General features: G+C 40.5%; 1 protein-coding gene across 3 annotated transcripts in view; it reads right to left on the bottom strand.

Annotated features, from left to right (window-relative positions):
- FAR2 (fatty acyl-CoA reductase 2) overlaps positions 1-25,008 on the bottom strand; it is a 150,273-nt gene that overhangs the window by 61,973 nt on the left and 63,292 nt on the right. For all 3 annotated transcript variants that reach the window (XM_075761222.1, XM_075761230.1, XM_075761239.1), the window contains exon 2: positions 21,384-21,618. In XM_075761222.1, the coding sequence (XP_075617337.1) occupies positions 21,384-21,572 (189 nt within the window). In that variant the 5' untranslated portion in view covers positions 21,573-21,618. The remainder of the gene's footprint in view (positions 1-21,383; positions 21,619-25,008) is intronic.

Genomic DNA, 25,008 nt, shown 5'->3' with positions numbered 1-25,008 from the left:
TTAAAACATTATTCAATACTTGCCAGGGCATGGGGACCTAGCCAAAGAAACACAGTACAGCAGCCTCTCAGCAAGGTGGACGGTGTAACGTGTATGGACCAGGGGAGAGCACGCTGCCCGGCAGCACGTCCAGTGCCATTGCTCAGTCACCTCATTTCAAGCGTGACATATGTCCGGCCATATGTGCGGAGTGCACCAGTTGAGACAACTGCCAAGTTAAGATATAACCAAACATTCTCCTTCTGAACATCCTTGGCCAGGAGCTGTTCCAGTGTATCAAAGAGCCAGGAAAGCCCTTTGGGGAACCCTCTGGGGCAGGCACGCTCAGACTGGCTTTCCTAAACTAATCGGCAGTGGCTGTGAAAGCTCTCTAGCCATTAGTGCTTCAGGCAAGCTGCTTTATTTCAGTTCTTCAGACTCTGCAGGTGAGTGAACAAGCAGGTAAGTGCAGACCATCAGCTGTGTATGAAGCACAGCACTCTCCAGCCCAAACACAAGATACAAGGATGTATACGCATTTCTTCCAACTTTCACAAAGACTGCAGTTAAAACTCCAGGTTGCTGACAGGAAAGAGTTCAGGTCTATCACCCTGTTTAAAGGGTGACCTCTGAAAGCACTTGCGTTGTTGCTAGTGGGAAAAGTGAGCTGTGGAAGTGTGGGTTGGTGAGGAAAAAGAATTGTTGGCCATCACCCAAATGTGGTGATGGCTCACTCTCAACAGGAACACATAATCTAATTTTTCCTCTTTCTGCATCTGCAATGATGTGCTAAAATGACAAAGAATTTACTTACTGTTGATTATAGTTGCTGGGGTATATGGGAGGGACAGGTGACCTGACAATGCTGGGAGTTGAAGAAGATGTGTGAAGAAGGAACTGAGCGGATGATGGCTGTAATGCCCTACAGATCATTAAACAGAAAATAGAAGTAGAGCTGGACACAGGATTTGGGTCAGGGTTGACTTGGAAATGTAACAGGACAGCTAGAATCGCTGATGTTAGAGTGACGTTGTGATCAAAATCTTCCCTGGAGATTTCTGGGGCTAGTGGAAAGTGGGGAAATAGGTTGCTAGGCCCTGAAGCAGCAAACCCTGCCTGTCAGAAAGAAATGGAAGAAGTAGCAGGGAAAGGGCAGAAAGAATGATAATCTTCCAAGCTTCAAAAGGAAGGGCCAAAAGGAAGAATTTTGGAAGGATGACAAAATGATTTACTGCTTCCATGCCCTATTGAAGCTCAAGGTCTCTGTGCGGCTAAGAAAGGTGACTGTCCTCTCACTCAATGTACTGTGCACGTGGAAAAATCTGACAGAGAAGAATCTAATTACTGTTCCCTAAAGGCTCAGAGAATTTCCATTGATAAAACTCCTTCAAAATCATACAGCCACTACATTAACAATTCTGAATTGCAGTAAACTTGATTTATTCTTTATTTCTCTGGTATTCAGGCTACAGTGTCCTGATGCCCTTTGGACGTCATACCAAAACTAGTACATTGACTTTGATCACGGTTTGTATTTCTGCTCATGCTGAAACAGAGACAAGCAAAATCATCACTCAGGATTTGCAGCAGACATCAGGCTTTTAAAGTATCAGATATACTGGGTTAAAATATTAGAATGAGAGTAATATCTACAGAGAACATGCCACGATGTATTTTTAGCACATATAAATCCTTATATAAAAGATTTTTTTCTCCTCTGAACTTCTATGCGTTGATCTCTTGTGCATCCTTTCTTAGTGTAAATCCTTCAAATGGATTATATTTAAAGAACTAATTATTTGATGCTTGAAGAGATGCTAAAGCAATATTTTGGCACATCTTTATAAAGTGATTAATACATTCTATTTATTATAGAGATTAATAAAAAAGATGGTCATGTATTTTGATAATTTAATTGAAATGGTAAGGACTAGTACTTTAAATCAGTGGAAAGATAGGAATCAAAACCTGACTGTCCTTTCTTTAACAAACATAGCATGAGCCCTGTGCAGAGAAAATCCCTTCCTTGAAGAACTTGTATGGTGACAACATGCAGCAGATGGATGAAACAAAAAGGAAGGAGACACAGAAGAGAGTCTTGTCTCTCAGTCCTTGGAGCAAGTCTGTATTTTCTCTGCTTCTCTTTCTGGATATGCCTAGTCATGTTACACAGCCCTCTCAAAATTCTTATCTACAATACAGATTATCTCTGCAGGCTATTTCTATATTTCCCCACACTCTTTATGACAAGCAGCATTAACAGTTATATGTACATGTATTTATGGTTCTCTGTCCTTTTTGAAAAAAAAACCCAACAAACCAAACACAACCCACTCAAACTCACCTTAGCTTTTCTACTTTCTCGAAAACAATAAAATAGCAAGCCCTATCTTCACAGAGGAATCCTTGAGAGAAGGATTCAGCCAGAGGGTTTGGGGTTTCTGGGTTATTGCTGCCAGGTTTGGGGACTGGATTTTGTGCAGGGGAAGGAAAGAGTTGCCTGTGGGTTTTCAGAGAGACCAATTGCTTACCTGATTTGCTATAGCTATGCATAAGGGCTAACAGCAGCACACGCGAAGTAGCCAGATGATGTGGCATGTGGTGACACCATCCTTTTCGGTCGAGTCAGCAGGGACTTTGGTTGGCTCAGGTCAATCATGAAACCGCACCCCTTAAGTAAATGCCTCTTTTAGAAGCTAAAGCTAGGGAAGATTAACCCTGCTTTTAAAGGTTTTTGGGTTAAAGCCACAAATCAGAACTCATGAGACATAAGCTTCCTTGCTTGCTTTCTGCTTGACACTGGTCAATTAAATCTTGCTTCAGGAAAATGCCTAAGCAAGTATTTTCTTTAAAGCATGTTCATTGTAATGGGAACTCACTGCAAGTTTCATATTAGGGCAGCTTTTGACACATTGGGTCTGGAAGCTGTACATCTATTTTGTCCCTCATTAAAACAGGAAAAATTATATTAATTTATTTGACAGAAGGGGTAGACTGAAATTGATACATCTAGATATTTAAGTAGTTGTCCTAAAGGAAGAATATGAAGTTCTGATATGTCTCTTTCACATCTCTAAATTAAAGCAGGTGCATACCCCCTTCACCGAATCAGACATTTAATTACACCAGACTTTTAATCACACCAAGCCTCCAGTATGCCACTGACACCTTTAGTTGGAGGCTACATATTAGTATTGTTAGCAGCACCGCATCTATTATAATCCCTTTGCTGCCACCTGCTCACTTGCTTCACTATCACCAACTCCACTAATTCCTGTGAGTATTGCAGTATAGCCTGGAGATACGTATTTTTTTAAGGTGTTAAACAGAGCAGGTCCCCAGACAAACCCCTAGAGAATTCTGCTTATAACTGGCCTCCAGGCAGAGCATGAACCATTAAATCCTTGCAGTCTGACCGTCCGTCTTGAGTGTAGCATCCCAATCTGGTTGTTGGCATACTCTTGGAGACTATGCTGAAAGATTTGCTAATGTCGAGGTAAATTATATCCATGGCTTTCCCATCATCCACAGATTCAGTCATTTTATCACAGAGCACAATCACGTTGGTCAAGCCAAAGCTACTGATGGTAAATCCATGCTGATCATTCTCAGTCACCTTCTTCTCCTTCATGTACCCAGAAATATGCTCCAACAAAACTCACTCCATGATTTCTCCAGAGACAGAAATAAAACTGCCTGGTCTGCAGCTGCCTGAATTGTCCTTCTTGCACTTTCCGACAATGGGAGAAACATTTGCCTTTCTCCAGCCATAAGTGTGCTCTAGAATCAAGAAAGCCTGGAGGCTTCTCAAATAAATAAAATATACAGTTTTTCATACTCTCTTTGTCCTTGTGGCAAAGAAATTTGCTGCAAAACATACACACTTTTAATAAATTCAACTTCCTGCAGATCATAGCAAGGACAGCGGCTTGGGAACTGCCCACATACAACGGGGAGTCAAACATCAGGGAGACAGTATGCCTTCAAGCATGGATACAACACACTAAGTAACAGAGCAGATTTTTTAAAAGGTTATTTCCTTTAAGCAAGCAACCTCCCCAAACCAAGATCTATACATAAAAGTGTTTTTCCTGCTGAGATAATATGTGGATGGATAATTCAGGTGGTTAATTCCATGGGTGTGGGTACACATGCAATGCTAGAAGCAGTACAGTTGTATTCACTTTGTCTTATGAAATGTGACTTTATCACTTGGTTCAGGAGTAATCGCCGCAGAAAGCAGTATGATAAAACCTTTTGTTACCCTACTGCACCCCTATTGTATGTTCTCACAGCCTAGTTTACACGTGAATACCTTGAATAATAAGTGAAGTACTTTTGAAAACGTTTAAAGAGGTCAGACTGAGATGGTTTGCAAACAGGATCATGAAACTTTCCAGTGAGGAGTCTGACTACATGCTTACAGTGTGTGTTATCAGTTTTTATACATCTTTCATAAACAAAACGCTAGTTTAAACTTGAGATCAGTACAGAGCCCTCTGGACACCTTTGAAGATGTTTTCACTATCCAAAAAAGAACCTATATAACTTAATTCTTGATTGATCTAAAGGGGAAATTCTCAATGACATGAAAAAAATTGTCAAGTGACTAGAAATTTTTGCTCTAAGTTTGAGCTCTGGTTCTGCAATTTCAAAAATAAAAATTTGATATTTTTTTTTTAAATATGCTTCTGAACAAAAAATGGGAATTGTTATTTTGGAAGAGGTCATCCCAAAATATTTTGGGCTTTGATTTTTTCCCTCTTTCTAGGGCCCTGGTGTTGCAGCTCCACCAAAGCAATCCAGGTAATTCAATACAAAAGTGCATTTTCATAGAATCATAGAATCACAGAATCACAGAATGGTTAGGGTTGGAAGGGACCTCAAAGATCATCTAGTTCCAAACCCGCTGCTGCAGGCAGGGACACTCTCCACTAGACCACATTGCCCAAAGGCCCATCCAGCCTGGCCTTAAACACTTCCAGGGAGGGGGCATCCACAACCTCTCTGGGCAACCTGTTCCAGTACCTCACCACTCTAACAGTAAAGAATTTCTTTCTAACATCTCATCTAAATCAACCCTCCTTCAGCTTGAACCCATTACCCCTTGTCCTGTCACTACACTCCCTGATAAACAGTCCCTCTCCACCTTTCCTGTAGCCCTTTCAGGTACTGGTAAGCCGCAATTAGATCTCCCCGGAGCCTTCTCTTCTCCAGGCTGAACAACCCCAACTCTCTCAGCCTGTCCTCATAGGAGAGGTGCTCCAGCCCTCTGATGAGCTTCGTGGCCCTCCTCTGGACTCTCTCCAACAGCTCCATGTCTCTCCTGTACTGGGGCCCCCAGAGCTGGACGCAGTACTCCAGGTGGGGTCTCAGAAGAGCAGAGTAGAGGGGCAGGATCACCTCCCTCGACCTGCTGGTCATACGTCTTTTGATGCAGCCCAGGACACGGTTGGCTTTCTGGGCTGCAAGCGCACACTGCCGGCTCATGTTGAGCTTCTCATCAATCAATACCCCCAAGTCCTGCTCCTCAGGGCTGCTTTCAATCCATTCCTCGCCCAGCCTATAGTTTTGCTTGTCCTTATCCATGTTTTCTTTGCCAGAAAGACTTGGGGGGGAGGGGAATTTTTTTTTTCCTTCCCTACTAGGAAGATACTGACTGTTCATCATGAACATTTGATTATATATATGAAATACTCATAGTATTACACACAGTTGTAAGGCCCAATAAGACCCAGCTTGGAGCCAGATTCAGGCTCCTGTTTTCCTGAGCTGAGCAGTAGTATGAAGGCTTGAAAACAGAGTTCAGGGTTCTGCAGATACAAAATAAAAATAAAAGACTTTGCCCCTAAACTAAGCTCTGGAACCCCACTTTTAAGACAAGATGGCAACAAAAGGAGACAACTAGCAGAGCCAATGAGAGATGATAAGAATACGCATGATAATGCAGATCAAATGTACACACAGAGTTAGCTAGTATCAAAGGTTTGCTTGGTTTTTAAACAAGGCACATGTCATTGTTTGGTTTTGTTATTATTATTTGCTGTTTATATTGCAGCAGTGCCCAGAAGTCCCATCCGGACATACCAAGCTCGTCTCTGCCTTTAAATTTTGGTGCAGACATGAATAAATGCAAGTTACTAGAATCAGTAATTTCTCCTCTCAAATGTGTGCCTCCAGCAGACTGGAAAAATGATGACCATAGATTTTTGGTAAATTCTGCCATTCTAGCGACCAACCTTGTTTCTTCTTATCACAGGTATAACGTGCTGAGCATTGCAGGCATCCACCTGCCTTGGTCTCAAGTCTTTATCCTTTGTAATTCGCCTTGGTGCATCCTCTGTCCCTCTGCTGTTCTCCAGTTCTATGTTTTTATAATCCTGTGGTCTTTTAAGCATTTCACTGTGCTGCCACTGTGGGAGCAGATTAGCACTGGCATCAGCTGGTTTCCCAGCTCTGATTTTGCTTACTGTACACTGAATGCATTACCGATTCTCCAAACTCAAGCTTTTGACCCTACCAGCTTATTTTTTGGCACATCTGAACTCTTCCACTACCACTGCCCATCACATGCCTGCTGGGATATTTTAGGAACTGACAGGCAAACTAGTTACTTAATCCAGTGATTATCCCAAAGCTTTATGTATGAGAAGGAGATCGTTCTAAATTTTCTCTCTTATCTAAATCGTGCCTGTAAGCAATGAGCTATACATTCAGCAAAACTCACCCAATTCAGTCCATATCAAAGCAAGGCAAGATTCTGTTAACTCTTCAGTGGCACCCACTTCGACACAACCTCCTTGAGTTTAGGTTAAAACAGACCCAAACTACAGCACAAGACTGACGCACCAGTGAACGATGCATCAACTTTCTTCAAAGAAAATGAATACTGCAAGGCTTGTAAAATATTTGTCATCACAATACCCAGACTCTTTTTCAGGTATCTATCTCAACATCACAGCCTCCACCAGCACAATCCACGTTAGTAACCACAGTAGATGTAGGTCATATTAGACTTGCTTATAAGCTGCTGTCACTTTGCTTGCTGCAGATTCCCAGCAGATTTGCAGGTATTTTAACTTTTTCTGGTTAGGTGACATAAACACACAGGACAAAATAAAAACATGTGAAATAATAACATAATTCCATCTCAGGGGAAGTACAGTCACAAGCTGTGACAACCAGGCAGGAACACAGATGCACAAACCCCCATCAAACTGACATGAAGTGCCACCTGGCATGGCATGGTGTTAGGTGCTATGATGTAGGAAAACATTCAATCCCGAAAGTACACCTTGGAAGCAGTCTTCTTTTACAGTTAAGATTTTTAAAGTGGAAGCTTATAGTAACTAAGCAACTACAGGATAAAAATCAGTCTAATGATAATTTTCAACAGAGTGCATAAGGCATGCCTTGATTTTAAAAATCTTTAGCTAGACCAGTAACCCTTTCCCTATGCCAACTCCAGATCAAACACAAGTCTGGTCACAAACAACAGGCTGTAGACAACCTCTTCCACGGTCCAGAGTGTGGAGGTGAATCATCCGTGTCCACAGAATTAACAGGGTTCCTCTCCACAAAATCATACCAGCTTATTCTCAATGTTTGGCTGCAGTCAACCAGTTGCTGTTCGTAATCACACCATCGTTCACATTTAACTATGAACAGAAGAGCTGCTTTGCCACAGTAGTTTTTCTTTCAAGAAGCAAAATTTACAACAGGCTAAAACTAATAATACCCCCACCCCTGGCTCCCTTAAAAGAAAACAAAAGGACTAATACAAATCTCTAGAAAATTACCAAACCCTAATTTTCACACTTGAGTTCCTTGGCACAATTCAGAAATTTTGATTTTTGTATGTAATGATGCAAGTCAGAACTTCGTATTTTTTTTAAAGCATCCTCCCTAATATACTTGGTGGTCCTAATGGATTTGGTAAATGAAATTAAAAAAAAATAGGCTGGATTTGCTAGGGGTAACTGCAGTAGAAGGTGACCTTCAGCCAACTTTTAAGGTCTTTGATCTTTTGGAGGATTAGTTTGGGGTCAGTGGTTTGGTACGTGATGCAGCAGTCAGTACCTGTACGAACAGCCTTAGGAGCATCTTCTGGTAACCATGGCATCCTGGTATACAGGGATACCCTGAATTTGTTTTCACTCTTACAGTCAGAGCTCAACACCAGGGACTGGGAGAAGGATGACGCATGAGCCAGCAACTCTTCTTTGCAGGCAGGGCGCCTCGAAGATCAAATGCTCTGGACTGTGCATATCAAGACGTCTCACTGTGCCACAAGTGGGAGCTCTCTCTTAGGGGTCCTAAGGCTCAGAATATTTCTCCCTGTCCCATCTCCCCAGTATTTTAACATCCTTCTTTGTAGAAAGTATTATCCAGTGATCTGGTCTGAAGGTTTTGTTTGCAAAGTCAAAATAGAAGACTAAAAACTTTGCCCCACTATATCTAGGATTTCCTCTTAAACCGCAATGTTTTGTTTACAACAAACATTCTTTGCAAGGTCTTCTGACATAAAATTGGTTTTAGCTTCCATCATTCAGTCATAGTCAGCTGCCAGATAAGAAAAAACACAGGTAAGTAAGACTAGAGTTAAATTTAGGAAAACAGAAAAGCTTTCTTTAAGAAAAATTAGAAGGAACAGCTGGGGATATAATGTAATAAAATCAAACATGAAGAATGAAACATAACTTAACTTTGTCTTTTGTTGAATGAACGAATAGTAAAACCTGCTCTTTGTGTGTTGACTGATATCTCTATTACCAACCCACTTAAGAAAAAGATAAGCCTCCATTCCTAACTATGATTTGCAGTCCAAGATGTTCCCAACAGAGGTTGCCTGAGGTTAGGTGTCCTTATTCAGCCCCAATTCAAAGCAAGGAACCCAAGCCCACGTATGAGCTTTGGTACCTGAGCAGCTCTGTCAGCATCCAGACTGGTTCTGAAGTGCAATAGCCAAAAAAAGAATAGTTCCAGCTCACACACGTCAAGAGCCAAGTCAGGGGCTCCAGCAAAATGAGAAACATCATTGTTTAAAAACATGTTTGCTGAAGGCCTTGTTGGTGAACGGGTCACTTGGCAAAATAGTGAACACAAAGCGTGCCGTGCAGCTGCCTGAAAGCTCAGCTCTCCCGTGTGCCTGAGCAAAACCAGGATACAGGAGAAATAAGGAGGGTTACAAAGGATGCCCGACAGGACTCCTCTAATGATGTTGCTCCATGGCCTTGATGCTGGCAAAAGCTGCTGGGAAATAGCTCTGATTTCTGTTACTGATGTAAACTCCCGAGCCTGTGGAGTGGAGATTTTCTCTTCAATGCTTTTTGTAATTTTCCTGTCCTCTTTGAAAATGCCATGCTGAATTCGTTTACCCTCACTCACCCTCGTGCCGCATTTCTTTCCTACCTCTAATGCATGCTCTCTCACTTCCTTGACTGTTACCACTTCAGATATGCAGACAGCAGTGGTGGCAATGCTGAAAGCTTTCTGCTGGCAAGGAGACCGACATCCAAAAAGGAACAAATTCCTGGATGGAGACATCTCCGACTAGCATAAAAGTGAATTTTGTGGATTAAAGAATCTAACTCTTCCCTTTACTCATTTGCAAAAATCTAATATTATGATACTATTTCCATTTCCAACTTGACGCACAATGTCAAGTTCAGATGCAATCACATGGACAAAAGAAGTGGATGAGAGTCAGCAGTACCAATAAAACCATTGCTTCCTGGTTTTGGTAGCTTCCAAACCCAGAAAATGTCTAGCTTGCTTATCGTCTAAGGCTGTTAGACTGGAGTCAGACAGTATTGGTTTCCCAGATACAGAAGAATGATTAACTGCATTTGCATTACTGTATCAAGCACTTATTACCATGTTTAAATCACTATAATCTGAAATTGAAATATTGGCAGTGAAATCAAACTCATACGTGTATTTTTTTCTATAAGAAACAAAGTCATCCAGAGGAAAAAAAAATCCAACACAATGACATATAATTGAAAGGACAACTGTAAATTACTTATTTGGGCCCATCACCTCTTTGAAATCCACCCTTCATGAGATACTCAACTAAAGCTAAAAGAAGATACCAAGAGAAATTCTACTGATTTCAGGAACTGGGCCTTGGCTGCAAACCAGAAAGCACGTAGGCATAAATGCAAATTCAAGCAATGTTATGAAGATCCTTTAAAGTTGTGACTCAACTGCAATCTTAGTTTGCTAACTCCCTGATGAGATTCCCTCTTTCTTCTGTAAGACACCCTTGCACATTAAAGAAAAAATTATCGTGAAATAGACACAGGCTACAAGTGTCCCAAAATATCACTGCTTATGAAGAACTAAAACTGCATTTCATTTTACATAACAGTAGCAAATGCAGCTTGACTGCAACCTCTAGGCTGTTACTGACAAGAGAAAATCTTACTTTTGAGGGTTTTTTAAATTGCATCATTCTTAACATACTGCCTGCTCATTTGCTTCAAGGGCTGAACCTTTCTTTATTCTGTCATTTATCAATTGGCAGAAATCTTCACTGTAGACATCATCATTAACACACAAACCCCTTGGCATATCCACCATAAGATAAAACAAAAATGGCTAGCTTAAAAGAGGTTACCTTTATGCATATATGTGCATTTGTGTGTATACAAATGTGTATATATTAATTGGACTGCAGAGCACAGTTTTGTGTTTACTGCACAAGATGCTTGCCCATAATGTTCCTTGCATAAAATGAGGTCCCTGGCCATTAGAGTTCTCAAAGAACTGCATAAAATTAGCCATAATATCTTTAAAAATTTAGCAGAATACTTGAATATTTATATTTAAACTTGTGTATAAGTCTCTTATTAGATATCTAACATGAAACTATGAGATTTGTCCTTTCTTTTATTTTCTTTTTTTCTTTTTTTTTCTTTTTTTACTTTATTGCATTAGTAACACATGCATTAGCATACAATTGGCTAGAGGGATTTTTCTGGAACATATTTGAGGCTCTGTATTCTTCCCTGGAACTGTTGCTGTTTAGATCATGATCTACTTAACCTCAAGAAGTGATTTTACGTAAAAAAACAACTATCCAAAAAACCCTTTTGAAATCTGATGATTTATTGTGATTCCAGTCCAGGCCAATGAAAAGTCCTATGAAATCAAGAAGTAAAGATAAAAATGAAGGCCAGCCTTTACGTATCATTCTGCAGGTGGTGGGTATTTGTGTAGGATAACGACGTGCAAGACAGAAACCAGTAACTCCCTTGCTGTTGCAGCTGAGCCAGCCTGCGCATCGAAAGCTGAGTGCCAGAAACTGATCTTGCTTGATCCTTTGCACAAGATGTATTATTTTCTGTGCACGCACCTAGCAAAGACCACACGCACCTCGTGTAAGGGCTGGTAAGAGAGGTGTTCACACGCAGCGGGGCTGCAAAGCAGTGCTCTGCTGAGATGGCAGCTGCTGCCAGGCAGGTGGCCTCTGGTCAGACAGTGATGGTGGGTCACCATACCTCACGCTGGGTTTGTCCTCCAAGTGCCTGAGCACCTGGACAAGTATCAGTGTTACTGCCATTCTGCTGGTCTCAGCGGACATGCCACATCAACACCTGTAACAGCTGTTTTGAGCGAAAGATAAGGAAACTGATGAGTCAGATTTTGACACCGAAACATTTTAATTCACAAAATGAAAGACAAACACTCTTGAAATGAATTGTGAAGCATTTTTGCTCTCAGAAAGACTCATTTGAGAATAATTTGCCTTGATTCTGCAGTCTCATTTAGCACTGTGTCCTTGTTTTTCATTTAGCAATTTATGCTAATTAAACAATGTTAATTTCATTGTGATTTATTGTGTAACTATTGCAAGTAATGTATAACTCGAGTAAATTGCGGTCTATTTTAAAAAAAAAAAAAAAGAAACACAAGTTGTCTTTACTATTGCGAATACCCCCAGGAGCTGAAGTACTGCAGACAGTCTGCAAAGCTGGAGCACTAAGCTGTGAACTCTCCTCGGCAGTGACAAAACTGAGGTTTGTATTCTGCAGAGCTTGTGACCAGCAGACAAATGACAGGCCCCAAGGCTTGTCTGTATTCCAGCTGTATCGCTTGCGGTAATGAAAGACAACGCATCACATGATGAGGTCATAATCCTTCCTAGACCTTCAAGGTACTGTGAGTTCTGCCTTTAAGGGACAACATCAGCAGGGACTATTTTGATAACACCCAAAACCTGCATCTCTAAGTGACCAGAGCCTTATGTTTCAGGGAGAGATTCAAGCAAGAGTACAAGGAGAAGCCATGTAACAAGGGACCCAGCTTCTCCCAGTGGGAAACACCTTTGTGACCCGCATAACTTATTTGTGCTTTGAAGACATACAAATAGAAAAAACAGTATCTCAGTCGTGGCCTCTAGCATATAAGATGTTCTGAAACTCCTGGTGACAGTCTTTTTCTGCCTCCATTGCTACTGTTAAGAGAATCTAGAGTGCTCTGGAAGTCAGCTTTAAAGGATGGAGTTTTCCTCCTCAGAAGGAGGCACTTCAGAACTGATTAGCCCAACACATAGCTGCCAGCAGCACTGCCCAAATGATTAACTTCCCCACTACTTCACACTGGTGAGGCCACCTCTGGAGAGCAGCGTCTAGTTGTGGGTTCACCAGCACAAGAGAGAGATGGATGTAGTGGTGCAAGTACAGTGAGTGGCCACAAAGATGATGAAGGGACTGGAGCACCTCTCTGTCCCGGTTTCAGGAGAGATAGTTAATTTTTCTTTGTAGTAGCTGGTATAGTGCTGCATTTTGGATTTAGTATGAGAATAATGTTGATAACACACTGATGTTTTCAGTTGTTGCTGGGTAGTTGTAGTGTCTACACTAAGTCAAGGACTTTTCAGCTTCTCACGCCCTGCCAGGTGCACAAGGAGCTGGGAGAGCACAGGCAGGACAGCAGACCCAGACTGGCCAAAGGGATGTTTCCTACTACAGAACGTCATGCTCTGGCTATAGCTGGGGAAGCGAGCCGTGAGGCTGGATCGCTGCTCAGAAACAGACTGGGCATTGGGTTGTTTTATTTTCCCTTGACATGCAGTGAGCAATTGCATTTGTGCATCGCTTGGTTTTTGTTATTATTATTGTTGTTGTTGCTGCTGCTGTTGTTATTACTATTTTATTCTCTTCCTTTGTTATCCTATTAAACTGTCTCTATCTCAATCCATGAGGTTTTTTTTCCCATTCTTCTCCCCATCCCCTTGGGAGGAGTTAGCGACCAGCTGTGTGGTGCTCAATTACCGGCTGGGGTTAAACCATGATGCTCTCCTGCGAGGAAAGGCTGAGAGAGCTGGGGCTGTTCAGCCTGCAGAAGAAAAAGCTCAGGGGGTCTCACCAATGTTTATAAATACCTGGCAGCAGGGGTTAAAGAAGAAGGTGGAGGCTGGCTCTTCTCAGGGATACCCAGTAACAGCACAATGGGCAAAAAATGAAACACATGAAATTCTGCCTGAATATAAGAAAACACTTTTTTACTGCAAGAGTGATGGAGCACATGTGCCCAGATAGGTTGTGGAGTCTCCCTCCTTGGGGATTCAAAATCCAGCTGGACATGGTCCTGGGCAACCGGCTCTATCCGACCTGCTCTGAGCAGGAGGTTGGACCAGACCAGAGGTCCCAACCTTGGCAGTTCTGCGATCCTCTGAAAAGGTGCAGAGACAGGAGTGTGCAAACAAGTTAGAAAGGAAAAACACTAGCTGAAACGGCAGTGAATAGATTTAAAAATATATAAATAAATAAAGGACACTACAGAGGTTTTATTATATTCTCTACTGATTAAAAAAGATGAAATTTCCTGGGAATAGCTACTGTACTGTGACAGTATCAAAGACTGATCTTAATTAGAAGACAAGAAGGAGACTTTATTTTCCCCTGAAACTGGAGAACAGTACCTCTTTCAGACTCTCAATATTAGTGGCTGGGAGGAACGTAGAATTACTCAGGCCGCAGGGTTGTCTGTATCATATTATAACACAGGTGGAGAGCAAGACAGAAATGAACAATTTAACTGCCAAAGGAAGAAGAAAGAGTTTAGAGCTTGTTCTACAAAATAAAATATTAGTTCTGCATAACTTTCAGGAGCTGCAGAGAAGAGAGAACAGGACGGGCAGTTCTCATGCTTAACCTCTTCTGTTCTGCAACACAGTTAAGTCTGAGGGGTAGAGAATAACCTCTGTGTAGTTCAACAGATATTCATCAACAAATTACTTTGTCTTTTCAATAAATGACCACAAAAAAGTTAAAAGTACCATCTAAGCGAAACACGAAAGACTTATTTTACAGACTGTCTTAAATGAAGCCTAAAAACTCCTCTCCCATGCTCCTAAAAGCTCAATGAAGATTAACATATTTAGCAAAATTTGGGATAAGCTGGCAAACATTGATCACCTTGATACAGGATAAATAATGAATTCAACAGGGCTATATGACAGGCAGAGGGCTTTTGGCTTTAAATCAGGCATAATCCCTTTTATAATTCAAAAGTTATGGTGTTGATTCACTCCCATGGGCTCTGTGATTACCCTAAACTGCTCTCCTCTCTGCTCATGACCTTCACAGGCTTTTCATTCAGACTGAGAGACTTTTTGGACAAAGACCTGTGCTTACATAGCTGTGGCTCCTGAATGTCAATGTAAGGCAAATAAAATTAATCACATATCAATACCAGAAAAGCAGGTTTCCTCTTCCCTCTCATCCTTACCAACATCATTTTCTAGTCCTCCTTTACTTTTTTCCTCTCTCTAGCTCCTAAACCCCATTCTCTTCCAGACCCTTGCCCTGACTTGCACCAGCAATAATGTCCCACTCCTCACGCTTTCCTTCTGATGCTTTTTACAAACACTTTTTCTCCAAATGTTATCTCTGATAGCCTCTGCAGACCTGCTCTCTTCTCCTTTTGCCTCTAATTGTTTCTTCAGGTTCTCTTCCTACATTTTCATACTACTGCAGCCTTTTATTAGTCCTTTTATCTCCCCATCTGTACTGTTTTTCCTCATTACGAAGATTTCCACTGGTGTCACAATTATGTCATAAACTCATCCCCTTACTATTCTGTTCCTGACCCACTTCTCTCTCTCTCTGCCATCTTTGAACTTAGTTGACATCTCTCCTTTTGGATGGCTTGATGTTCATTGCAACTTCTCATAACCAAAATGTAAGTCTTGTCTTTCTTTAGCAATATCACCAACTTATTATTTAACTGCTTCCACCCTCTGTCTCTGAATGTCTAACATGCATCACAATCCTGTCACCCATGTTTTCTCTCCAGCTTCACTAAAAAATGAGAGCTCATCTTTTGAGAATGGTGTATAGATACCTCCTTACATTTTTTCATGTCTGCTTTAGTATTTACATAGAACCTTACAGAATAAGGCTGTGGTCCTAAAAGAACAGGCATGGACACAGCAATGTGTTTTCACAGGTACAGGATAAGTGTTTTCAAAGTGACTGTTGATCTGAGCTGCTCCATTTTTAACATTTCTAAATTAAAGTATCCCAAAGGGAATCAGTCGCAAAAGGGCACTGACATTAATCAGACTCATCAGACACATTGGAAATTTTTAGAAAAGAAATACATTATATACAGAAAAGTATAGTTATTATTTATAATAATGTCATTAGTCACATGTAAGTGTGACAAAAGTTGTTCTAAATCCCTAACTCTGAATTCATCTCTGACCAACTTACACAGTATGTGGAGAAATTCTAAATTATGGTGCAGCATTTATGTATACTAAGTAGTGATGGCAACTGCATTGTGACTATGAAACTGTGCTGTGAGCCTATTTTCTCTGGGAATTGCCTCAATCACACAAAGACATTCTTTCTTCCTCAGCAGATTGCGGCCTGAATTTATCTGACTGATGCAATGGAGGACACAATTTCAGCTGCCACCTTTCTTTCCCCCTTCCTTTTATCATGGTTTCTCCTCCACATCTGAGTATGCATAAAAAAAATCTATTAGAACCCCCCTGCCATTTCCAGCACTTCTGCAGAATGCAGTCTGTGCTGACAACTGTGCAAGCGCAAAGGAGAAAGGAGGTGTAGGAAGCCAAGTTTGTCTGATGCTAATTGATAATAACACGGACCTTTGTGCTTCTCAGCTTCTCCATTAGACTCCTGGCAGGCATGGCTTTGCATGCAGTATAGATGAAAAAGCAGGTAGAGCTGCCAGATCTCCCAACTTAGCTGAAAGCTGACGGGTGAGATTCCACACCCTGAGTCATTAGACAGGTTGGATGTCCATCAAATGAGGAGACGCTGTCACCATACAAGGCTGCAGCTTTGGTGCAGCACCCAGAAAAGGCAATGCCATTGCACATATCTTGTTCCAGATGCCCCTGTTCCAGCAGAGCCTGGAGCCAAGGAGCAGCAGCAGCAGCAGCAGGGCTGCAAGTATCCAACAGTAGAAAGTGACACCAGGGACATGTGAGGAAGTCTTGAGCTCAGGACTAATGGTGGCTTCTTTTTTGTCCAGTGTGAAAGGTTACCTTGCAGGAAGCACCAGCTGTCTTGTTGGCCCTTCCTTGTGCTATAGGAAGCAGGCTATTAGCTGATAATATATAAAGCAAAATCTTACCAGCCTTCTTCAAACAGAAACAGAAATTGAAGAAGAGAAAGACATTAAATGGAACAGATGGTGTTAGCTTAGGAAAGAGGCACAGAATGGTTTGAGACCCTTGCCTGCATTTGTGTCAGTTATGTTACCACCCTTAAGATGGGTAGACATGGTTTACAAATCATGGGGTCGGTAAGAAAAATTTTTTTTTTAAATGTCAGATTTGTTCCTGTAGTACACAAATACCAGAGTTACGTCTGATAATCTACTGATCAAAGTGAGGCAAAGCTAAACATATAGTAAAACAGAAAACATCTTCAGCTCTGATTCACTCCAATTAGCAGTTTCCAGACCTCTTAATGAGCAAGTGGGATCCTGTTCCACCAGCCAAAAAAACCTCATAACTCTGATCCAGGTACTGATCCACGCACTATGACCGAGATCACAACACATTTAGGGGGCACTGGTTTGGCATGGAGAACGTTTACTGCTCACGGTGATGAAGAAGGTGCATGAGTGAGGGAGTAGAGAAAGGGCTAGTCAAGGGAGGTGAAAAAAGAGAAACCTGGCATGATTTGGTGAAATTTATAGGGCTAACAGAGGGTCTCGCTGTGTATTTGCTGATAAGCATAGCACATTTGACAAGGCAAATGCATCTGATAACATTGGACTTCTGCTGCTTTCAGTGGTCAGTCCCATCACGTGTGATTCCAGACAAAGCTTTGCAGGAAGAGGTGAAAGAGAGACGGTCTGTCTGTACTATCCATTGTAACTGTTGGCAGCATAAGGATTAACTGTGGTTGGATGGTATGAAAAAGTAGTAGCATTTTATGGTATTTCTGGTCACGCCCAGCAGTATCTGCTCCCCATTTTCAAGAAGCGTCACAGCGTCCCCATTTTCTCTCTGAATTATCACAGACATTAAGAAGAGTCCTCATTGTGACTGATCTTTCTAATTAGGAGCACTGAATAAATAGATCTGAGAAACAGCCCGGCAGCTGCGAGCAGCCTTGGTTCACTGCACACGGGGCATGGAAAAAGCTCTGCTCTCCCAGGGATAACGTGAAAGCTACAACCAGTGACTCAGCGTCAGCCCAGCGACTGCTCTCCAGGGAATCTGAGAGAGCCCCTCCAAGCATTCCTGCCTCGTTCTGCCCACGGAGGGATCAGATAACGAAAAGTACTCTTTGAAACAATTCCCTATCTCTGATAAATACATACCTCCCATCAACCAACGACTAAACAGTGCTGTCAAGCTTTGCCTTTTGATCCACCTCTATGGACACATCCAGGGTGAAACCAATACTTAAATTTGGTTTTTTGTGTATCAACAGCAGTGCTCTGTGCCATGCAGACATGGCATTTCATTAAGCACAGGGTAATAGCTTGATTCCCTTAGGGATTCGCTGCTGGAAAATAGAACATCTCCTTTCATGGAGAGGCAAGGTCACCATGCACCACACGTTCCTCTATGCACATGCTCATTTTGGAGTTGATGTTGAGATAATTGAGTATCTGTTCATCATATGTTTCATATTAACACAATAACGCATCTTCATGTAAAACTAATTTTACAGGATCTGAGGAAACTCAACATTATATTATATTTAATGCCATCTGTTCAGCTACTCCAGAATACAGTGGAAGAATTCTGATTTATGCCCAAATTATTTTTTCTATTTTACTCTTCATGTTGCATTCAGAATTTGAAAATTTCCATGTAATACACATTTGAAAAGCACAAACTAAGGTATTTTGCCCCTTCACATCACATCACCCTTTTGTCACTTACAGTTGCTTTTTTATTTAACAGGAGTCATCTTCCACCATATTCACATGTACACACTGTGAACAAAACAGTTCACAAATGTGACACCTCAAAGTTTAATCCCCTGTAGAAATAATGATAGAAACCACAAAAATTTCACAGATATATATGAAGAGAGATCAAAAATGACAGGAAATTTCTTTCAAAATATTGTTAAGTACTACCAAAAATCAGGACTCCCCAGAGTACCTTACATGAAGAACCTGAACTTTATGCAGTGCAACTAATTCCTGCCAATCTACTTTGCTTTCATGGTACTTCATCGCAAATACTATTTTTATCTGCTTGTTTAGAATATTTAGAAGCTGGCAACCTGTTTTTCTCTGTTCCTCTGGTTCCTGCCATACTTCCCTTCTGGATGTGAAAATGAGAAATTCGAGAGAATAATACTGGGTCAAAGCATAATGTAAAAGAAGAAAGAGTTACTTTCAAAGTGAATGTGTGATTGGTCAGGAGAGGTGATTACAGAGGGTAGAGTACAAAAGCAGAAATAAATTATTTTCTCCCAAACCCAGATACAAATACTGTATTGCATTAAATCCAACAGTTTGTGAGGGAAAAGAATAATTGTGCAGCAGAGATTAGAAATTATATATGTACATGTAAGGAAGAGAAGAGATTTCATTCTGAATTTTTCTGTGCTTACTCAAATATATGCATTCTTCATCAGAGACTATGATCTGGAATGTCAAATGCAAATGTTTCCTGAAGACCTGGTATAAGCTTTTGCTGCATTTTTATTTGTTATATAGCTCAGGGGTTTCCCAAAGCGGAGAATGCAAACCCCAACAGTAAATGAAACTGTAATGTCTAGATTGTGAATGACTGATTATGTGGCTTAAAAACATACAGCAAACTTAACTGGAAACAATCTGCAAAAATGTTAAGAATAATGTTTCTTGCCCTCTTCATCTGTGATGAAATTAAGTTACTGGAATTAACAGTTTCACTTCTAGAAAAAAAAAATAAAACCCAAATGCTGTCAACATTTTCACATGGAAATAACCTTTGAAGAGTCGGGGTTCTGCCTTAGGAAAGCATTTTTGTTTTATTTTAAAAAGATCAGCATCAAAAAGACACCTTCTTCCTTGAGGGGACCTGAATGACTTGTGAGCAGACCCCTAGAGTGTTTTTTTTCAAGGCTGCAGCAACCTTAGAGACTTGTCACATTCTTTTGTTTGTTTGAAACACTTTGAAGCAGGCTGTCAAAGGTTCAAGGAGAGGTTATCAAGTCCTGTTTGCTGTTGGCATGTCTAAAACTGCTGACACATGCTAGGGGAAAAAAAAAAAAAAGGTACATCTAGTACAGCTACAACAATAAAACGGCTACTAGGGAACCTCACCTACAGCTAACACCACCACTATGCTGTGTTGGCCAACTGAAGAGATAAGCCAGTACTATTTATACATAAAATGCAAAGCTTATAGAAGGCCTGAAAAATATCTAGGTTTGTAATTTTCTTAGTTGTTTAAAAAAAAAAAAAAAGGGCAAAACCCCCATGCAAACACACCGCATTTAGGATTTTGTTGTTTGGTGATGAAAACCACAGTGATGAAAGCTGCAGAAACAGCTGAAAAATGTTCATTGAAAGGAAAAGTAATGAAAAATTGTGCACTTGACAGGCTTGCAAGAAGTAACCAATGTGATGGTTTCCTTTCATATCACTCACAAATTCCTCTGAACAAGAAAATAACCAGTAACATTGAAAACACACCAAAAAAAAAAAATCAAACTCTGTTGTTGGACATTCTTAAGATTTTTCTAGCTTGATGCCTCAAAACACTAGGAGGAAAAAAACGACACCTTCTCCCAGACCTACTTGTCTCTAAGTTATCTATAGACCTATTTTACCTCTAACTCCAGTGGAAGGAGGAGGAGTACTTTTCCAGTCAAGTCTTGGTCAAAGTTTTAGATGAATATTCTAAAGATATGCTGACATTTCTCAGATTAATTCCAAGGAATTCCTTGCCTACCAGGGCCAGATCTGTCCCTTCCCTTCATTTCACATCAGCTATGTACAAATTCACACTAGCAGTAAACATTAGGTTGAACTCTGGCACTTAGAGCTGAAGGAGTCTGAGCAAGTTCATGACTCCACCACTGGCCTAAGTTCCTGAGGACCTTGAGGGACCTCAGGCCAAGTCCACTCTAGATAACTGGTCTAGCAGTTTCTCCTTACAAATCTTTACATTAAATGCAGCAAAGGGCTTTGACATCCTTCTTGACACTAGAGATCTGGATTTCCTCACCGGGGCAGCAAGCAAAAAGCTCAACAGAAACAAGCCACATGGGTGGAGGTCATACAGGTCTGCTCTTCAACTCACAGGTCTGGCTTAGCCTTTGTGTTCTGCTGCAAGCAACTTTGGAAAACACTCTTTTCAAACACAGCAGTATTTTATCACTTCATAAGTGAGGTTAAACTGGAGCTGACATCAGAAGATGGCAGATGCCTTACTGTACTGCAGCAATGCACAGCCCACTATACGTTGCCACTAGACATTGTCTTATGAAATTAATTTAATGCCCCAATTAAATTACAAGGAGTAGGGTGTGATGGGCTCACGTTCAGTTTTATTTTTGAATGCTAATATTCAAATACTGAGTTTTGAAAGTGGGAGAAGGAAAAGAGTTCATGAAAGCAAAATGCTGTTCTTGTAAAAAAGAAAATTTGCTAAGGTAACACGCTTTTGAAAAAAATAATTCTCAACAAACAGCAATGCAAAAAAAAAAAACCAAAAACAAAAACCCAATTACATCACTATAGTGTAAAATGTTGTATCACCTACCAAAACCAGACAGATCCAGGTTCACTCACGTATAATTTTTTTGTTCTTTTGTTTTAGACACAACAAAAATATACAACAGTTACAGAAGAAGATGGTATTTTGATCTTCATGAATTGAGTATAACAGAAGTCCTTTGCTTCACCCAGCTAAATGGATTTCAGATTAGACTCTAGAATAAAAGCCAGAAACTTACCTTGCATTTCAGCATGTTGGCCACTCGCTCTTGCATTGATTGTCCAGCCTTTGGCCTGACAAGTATATAAACTGCTTTCACTTCAGGGCTGGAGCGCAGAAGCTTTTCCACCAGCACTTTGCCCATGAAACCTGTAGCTCCTGTGATAAGTACACTCTTTCCATTGTAATAAGCTGAGACTGAAGACATGGTGCTTTCTTGTTCTGTCCTTCCTTTAACTTCCTGCAGGAGGTACCTGAGAAGATGCAGAAATAAAGCTTTAAGGGCTTCTGAGTCAAGACATAGATTAGTTATTTGGAAGCTACAGTCTGAGACAACCTTTCCTAGTCAGCTATGGCAGCTCACATTAGTTCAGTCAATGGCAACTTTAAAGATGATTTAAAAAAACCCAACAACTTTATTATGGCATTAAACCACAAATATTAAAAAGGTTAATCTGAGAAGCTTCAAATATCAAGCTCAGCCTTATCCTCCTTACTCTACCACAGCTGCACCCAGCAGTCACAGTTTAGAACATAGCTTGTGCTGTCCAAGACTCCTAGCAGTAGATGCTCACTGCAGCGTTGAATAGCATTTATCTCCCACACTGTGAAGTGGCAGCCATGAAGATATGCAGTTATCCCTACAAGACAAAGTAGAAACAGATCTCCTCACAAACATTGCAGGTACACATTGCTGTGTTTTCCACTTTAATTCCACTGTGCCAAGCTGTTGCATTTCTTGTCAGTCATCACTCAGCAATATACTCAGTCTTTTCCTGTTGTCTTGGCTTGGAAGAAAACCATGAAGCATGCTCTTCTTCATGGAAGATACAGTGCTCCTGTGTATAGGTCATCACCCATTATTGGCTGTTAAGGCCAAAATTCATCCCACTTAACTCTAAAGACCATAGATGTCATATGCTTTCTCTGAAGAGTTTAGGTTGTTTGAACTGCCCTTTGGAGATTCATTGACTATATACGGGGACTGACATGACTAGGCTCCCACATGAAGTATCCCAGTTAAGTATTTTAATTAGATACAATGGTTTCAGGCCTACATGTCACCAGCCATCCTGATTCAAACTCTAAGTTGATTAAATGATGAACAAGGCCAGAGTGAATCCTCTTAGAATAGCCCCTCTCTCTGTTAGACTAACGGAAGGAAAAAAAACCCTCCTATCTTTGAAGTGCTGCAGATCACAACATGCACAAAACACTTATGGCAAGGGAAAGGCTCATGAAAAAATACAAATAAATGTTTTGAAAAAACCCTACTAAATTTGAAACAAAAAGAAATGAGAACAGTAGAAAGCTGTCAATCAAGTATTCAAGAACCAGGACAATGATCTTCAGATACCACAGAAAAACTTCTCTTCCTCCTGCAGAAGCTTCAAAACCACTGTTGGCCATTTCAAGTTTCTCAATATGACATGAGTTAATTGCATGCTAATAAAATGCAAATACATCAAAAGAGAAATACAGCACTTCCTGCATTTTTGCAGTCTTCCAAGATTCTCTGTTCTCAACAATCCTTTTGCATTTCTGAAACCTAGAAACCACTCGGGGACAGTGAAGTAGCAGAACTTAGAGCAAAAACTGCAAGCCTTCATACAGAAACATCTTGTATAAGGAGTCCTTGGCTTGAACCAACACAAATGAGTAACACCAGAGAGTTTAAAGTACTGTAAGAACCTTGGCTACATGTGATGGTAGGTTAAATTCCCTTCACTGCGTAGGACCACGAGAGGAATATAGCTTGTCCTACAGCCCATGCCCTCCTCAGGATGGAGTGAGGTATCTTACCCCAGAAAATTGACCACCAGCTATGTGAATCAAGAGAAGCACTACGGATCAACCCTTACAAGGCGTACCGTGTTTATTACAACACTCAGGAATGTGTTTAGCTGGACTGTGATCCCCGAGGCGTTACCACTCACAACAGTGAAAAGTGATCCACAATCTGTGTCAACGTGCTGTCATTATCTGGTTCTACAGCTGATGCATCTACCCAGACCTGTCTTTGCATTCCTACCAATCTGCCAGTTTTCACAATCATTGTACTGCTATACGGGAACACTGAATGTCTATTTCTATTGGGCACAGACACATAAACTGGGGACTCAAGCCCAACAAAACATTGTCCTTCTTTCCCAGTGCTGCCTGGGACCGCAGTATAGAACATCAAACAAATGAAAATCCGCAGATTTCTTTATCCATAACAAATCATCAGGTGTGCTATCCAATTTAGAAAGTGGGTCAAGCAGAATAACTTCTGAGGGATACTATTTTACAAATTAATAGCTGTGGGTATTCTGGCTCAGTGAATTCGGGTATTAGCCTACTTTCAGATATGGCCTAGATTACAATTTAAATGAACGTAGCAGGCTCATCTAGGCCTATTAAAAACCTGTTCTTATTAAAGAGCTGGCCACTTGGGAAGTTAAACAAACAGGTTAAACTATTAGATAATTAACTTATTTATAATAAAGTGTCACATCTCATTCAGGTTCAGAAAATCTGAGTGATACTGGAAGACAGAAACTTGCAGAACTGGGAAGTTTGTGAAAGGGTGTGTGAGTCCAAAAGTAGATATTAGTTTAGCCAGGTGAAGATGAAGGTGACAAAAGACTTAAGAAATTTAGTACGACACATGCCCTGCAAAGCAGAAAAATTAATGAGAGAAGTCCTTAGTCAGTAGAGGCCATGCAAATTCTACGGAACATAAGGAAACAAAAAGATGAAATATAAGACCATTTCCAGTCACTGGATACTTGCTTTAAACTCATGTTCAGAAGATCATATCTACCTAAACTCACCTAATATTCTGCTAGAAAAATGGTACATTTATAAAGTACTTTGCACCACAAACCTGGAGATTACCACAGTGTTTAACAGGAATTACTCTCCTTCCCACACTTCAGTAGTAGAGAACATTTCCAACCTGCATCACTAAACATTAGTGCTTTGCATTATGGTTGTAGACTACTGCAAAAATAACTGTTAAGATTTCCAAATGTGGACATCAATTTATTATGTTGTTTCATTTGGGTTCTCTGTTTGAGCTATCCAAATGGCGCTTCATTTGGTTTGGCCAGATGTTCAATGCCTACTGGAATAGTAAAAAAAAAAAAGAAAAAAAAGAAAAAAAATCACACTACTTTAAAGCGTCCCTAAAATTGTCCAAGTAAATTTAAAGAGGCTTTTACTAGGTTCCAAATTCAAAAGCAGATTCCAGTTTATATTCAAGATTGCTAAGGTATTTTCAACTTTTTTATTTTTCAGAACCATCTTTTTTTTATTTTATTTTTAAGAGTATGATTTTATAACAGAATTTATTCTCTGTTTTAATTGATTTTGCTCGGCCTTTGTAAAGAAAGTACTGAAGAAATTATGGAGATTTTAAGGAACTAGAGGATTTCTAAGGTCAAAGGGTGTGATCCAAGTTATGTCTGCTAACCTGACCCTTTGGATGTCTACTTCAAAACAGAGAGAACTATATGCATGCCTTTTTGACTTTTTTACACTCACTCAGTCAAATAAAGAAAAATTGTTTCCTGCAGAAGCTTATACTTTGCTTTTAATTTTAAGGAATAAACACTCACTACTGGACATTAACTATTTCCCTGTCAATTAAGCTGCAAGGG

Source organism: Balearica regulorum, chromosome 1 (assembly GCF_011004875.1).
Source record: "Balearica regulorum gibbericeps isolate bBalReg1 chromosome 1, bBalReg1.pri, whole genome shotgun sequence".
Lineage (NCBI taxonomy): Eukaryota > Metazoa > Chordata > Aves > Gruiformes > Gruidae > Balearica > Balearica regulorum.
Note: the sequence above shows the minus strand (reverse complement) of the source record. Positions and strands in the feature narration are given on the sequence as shown.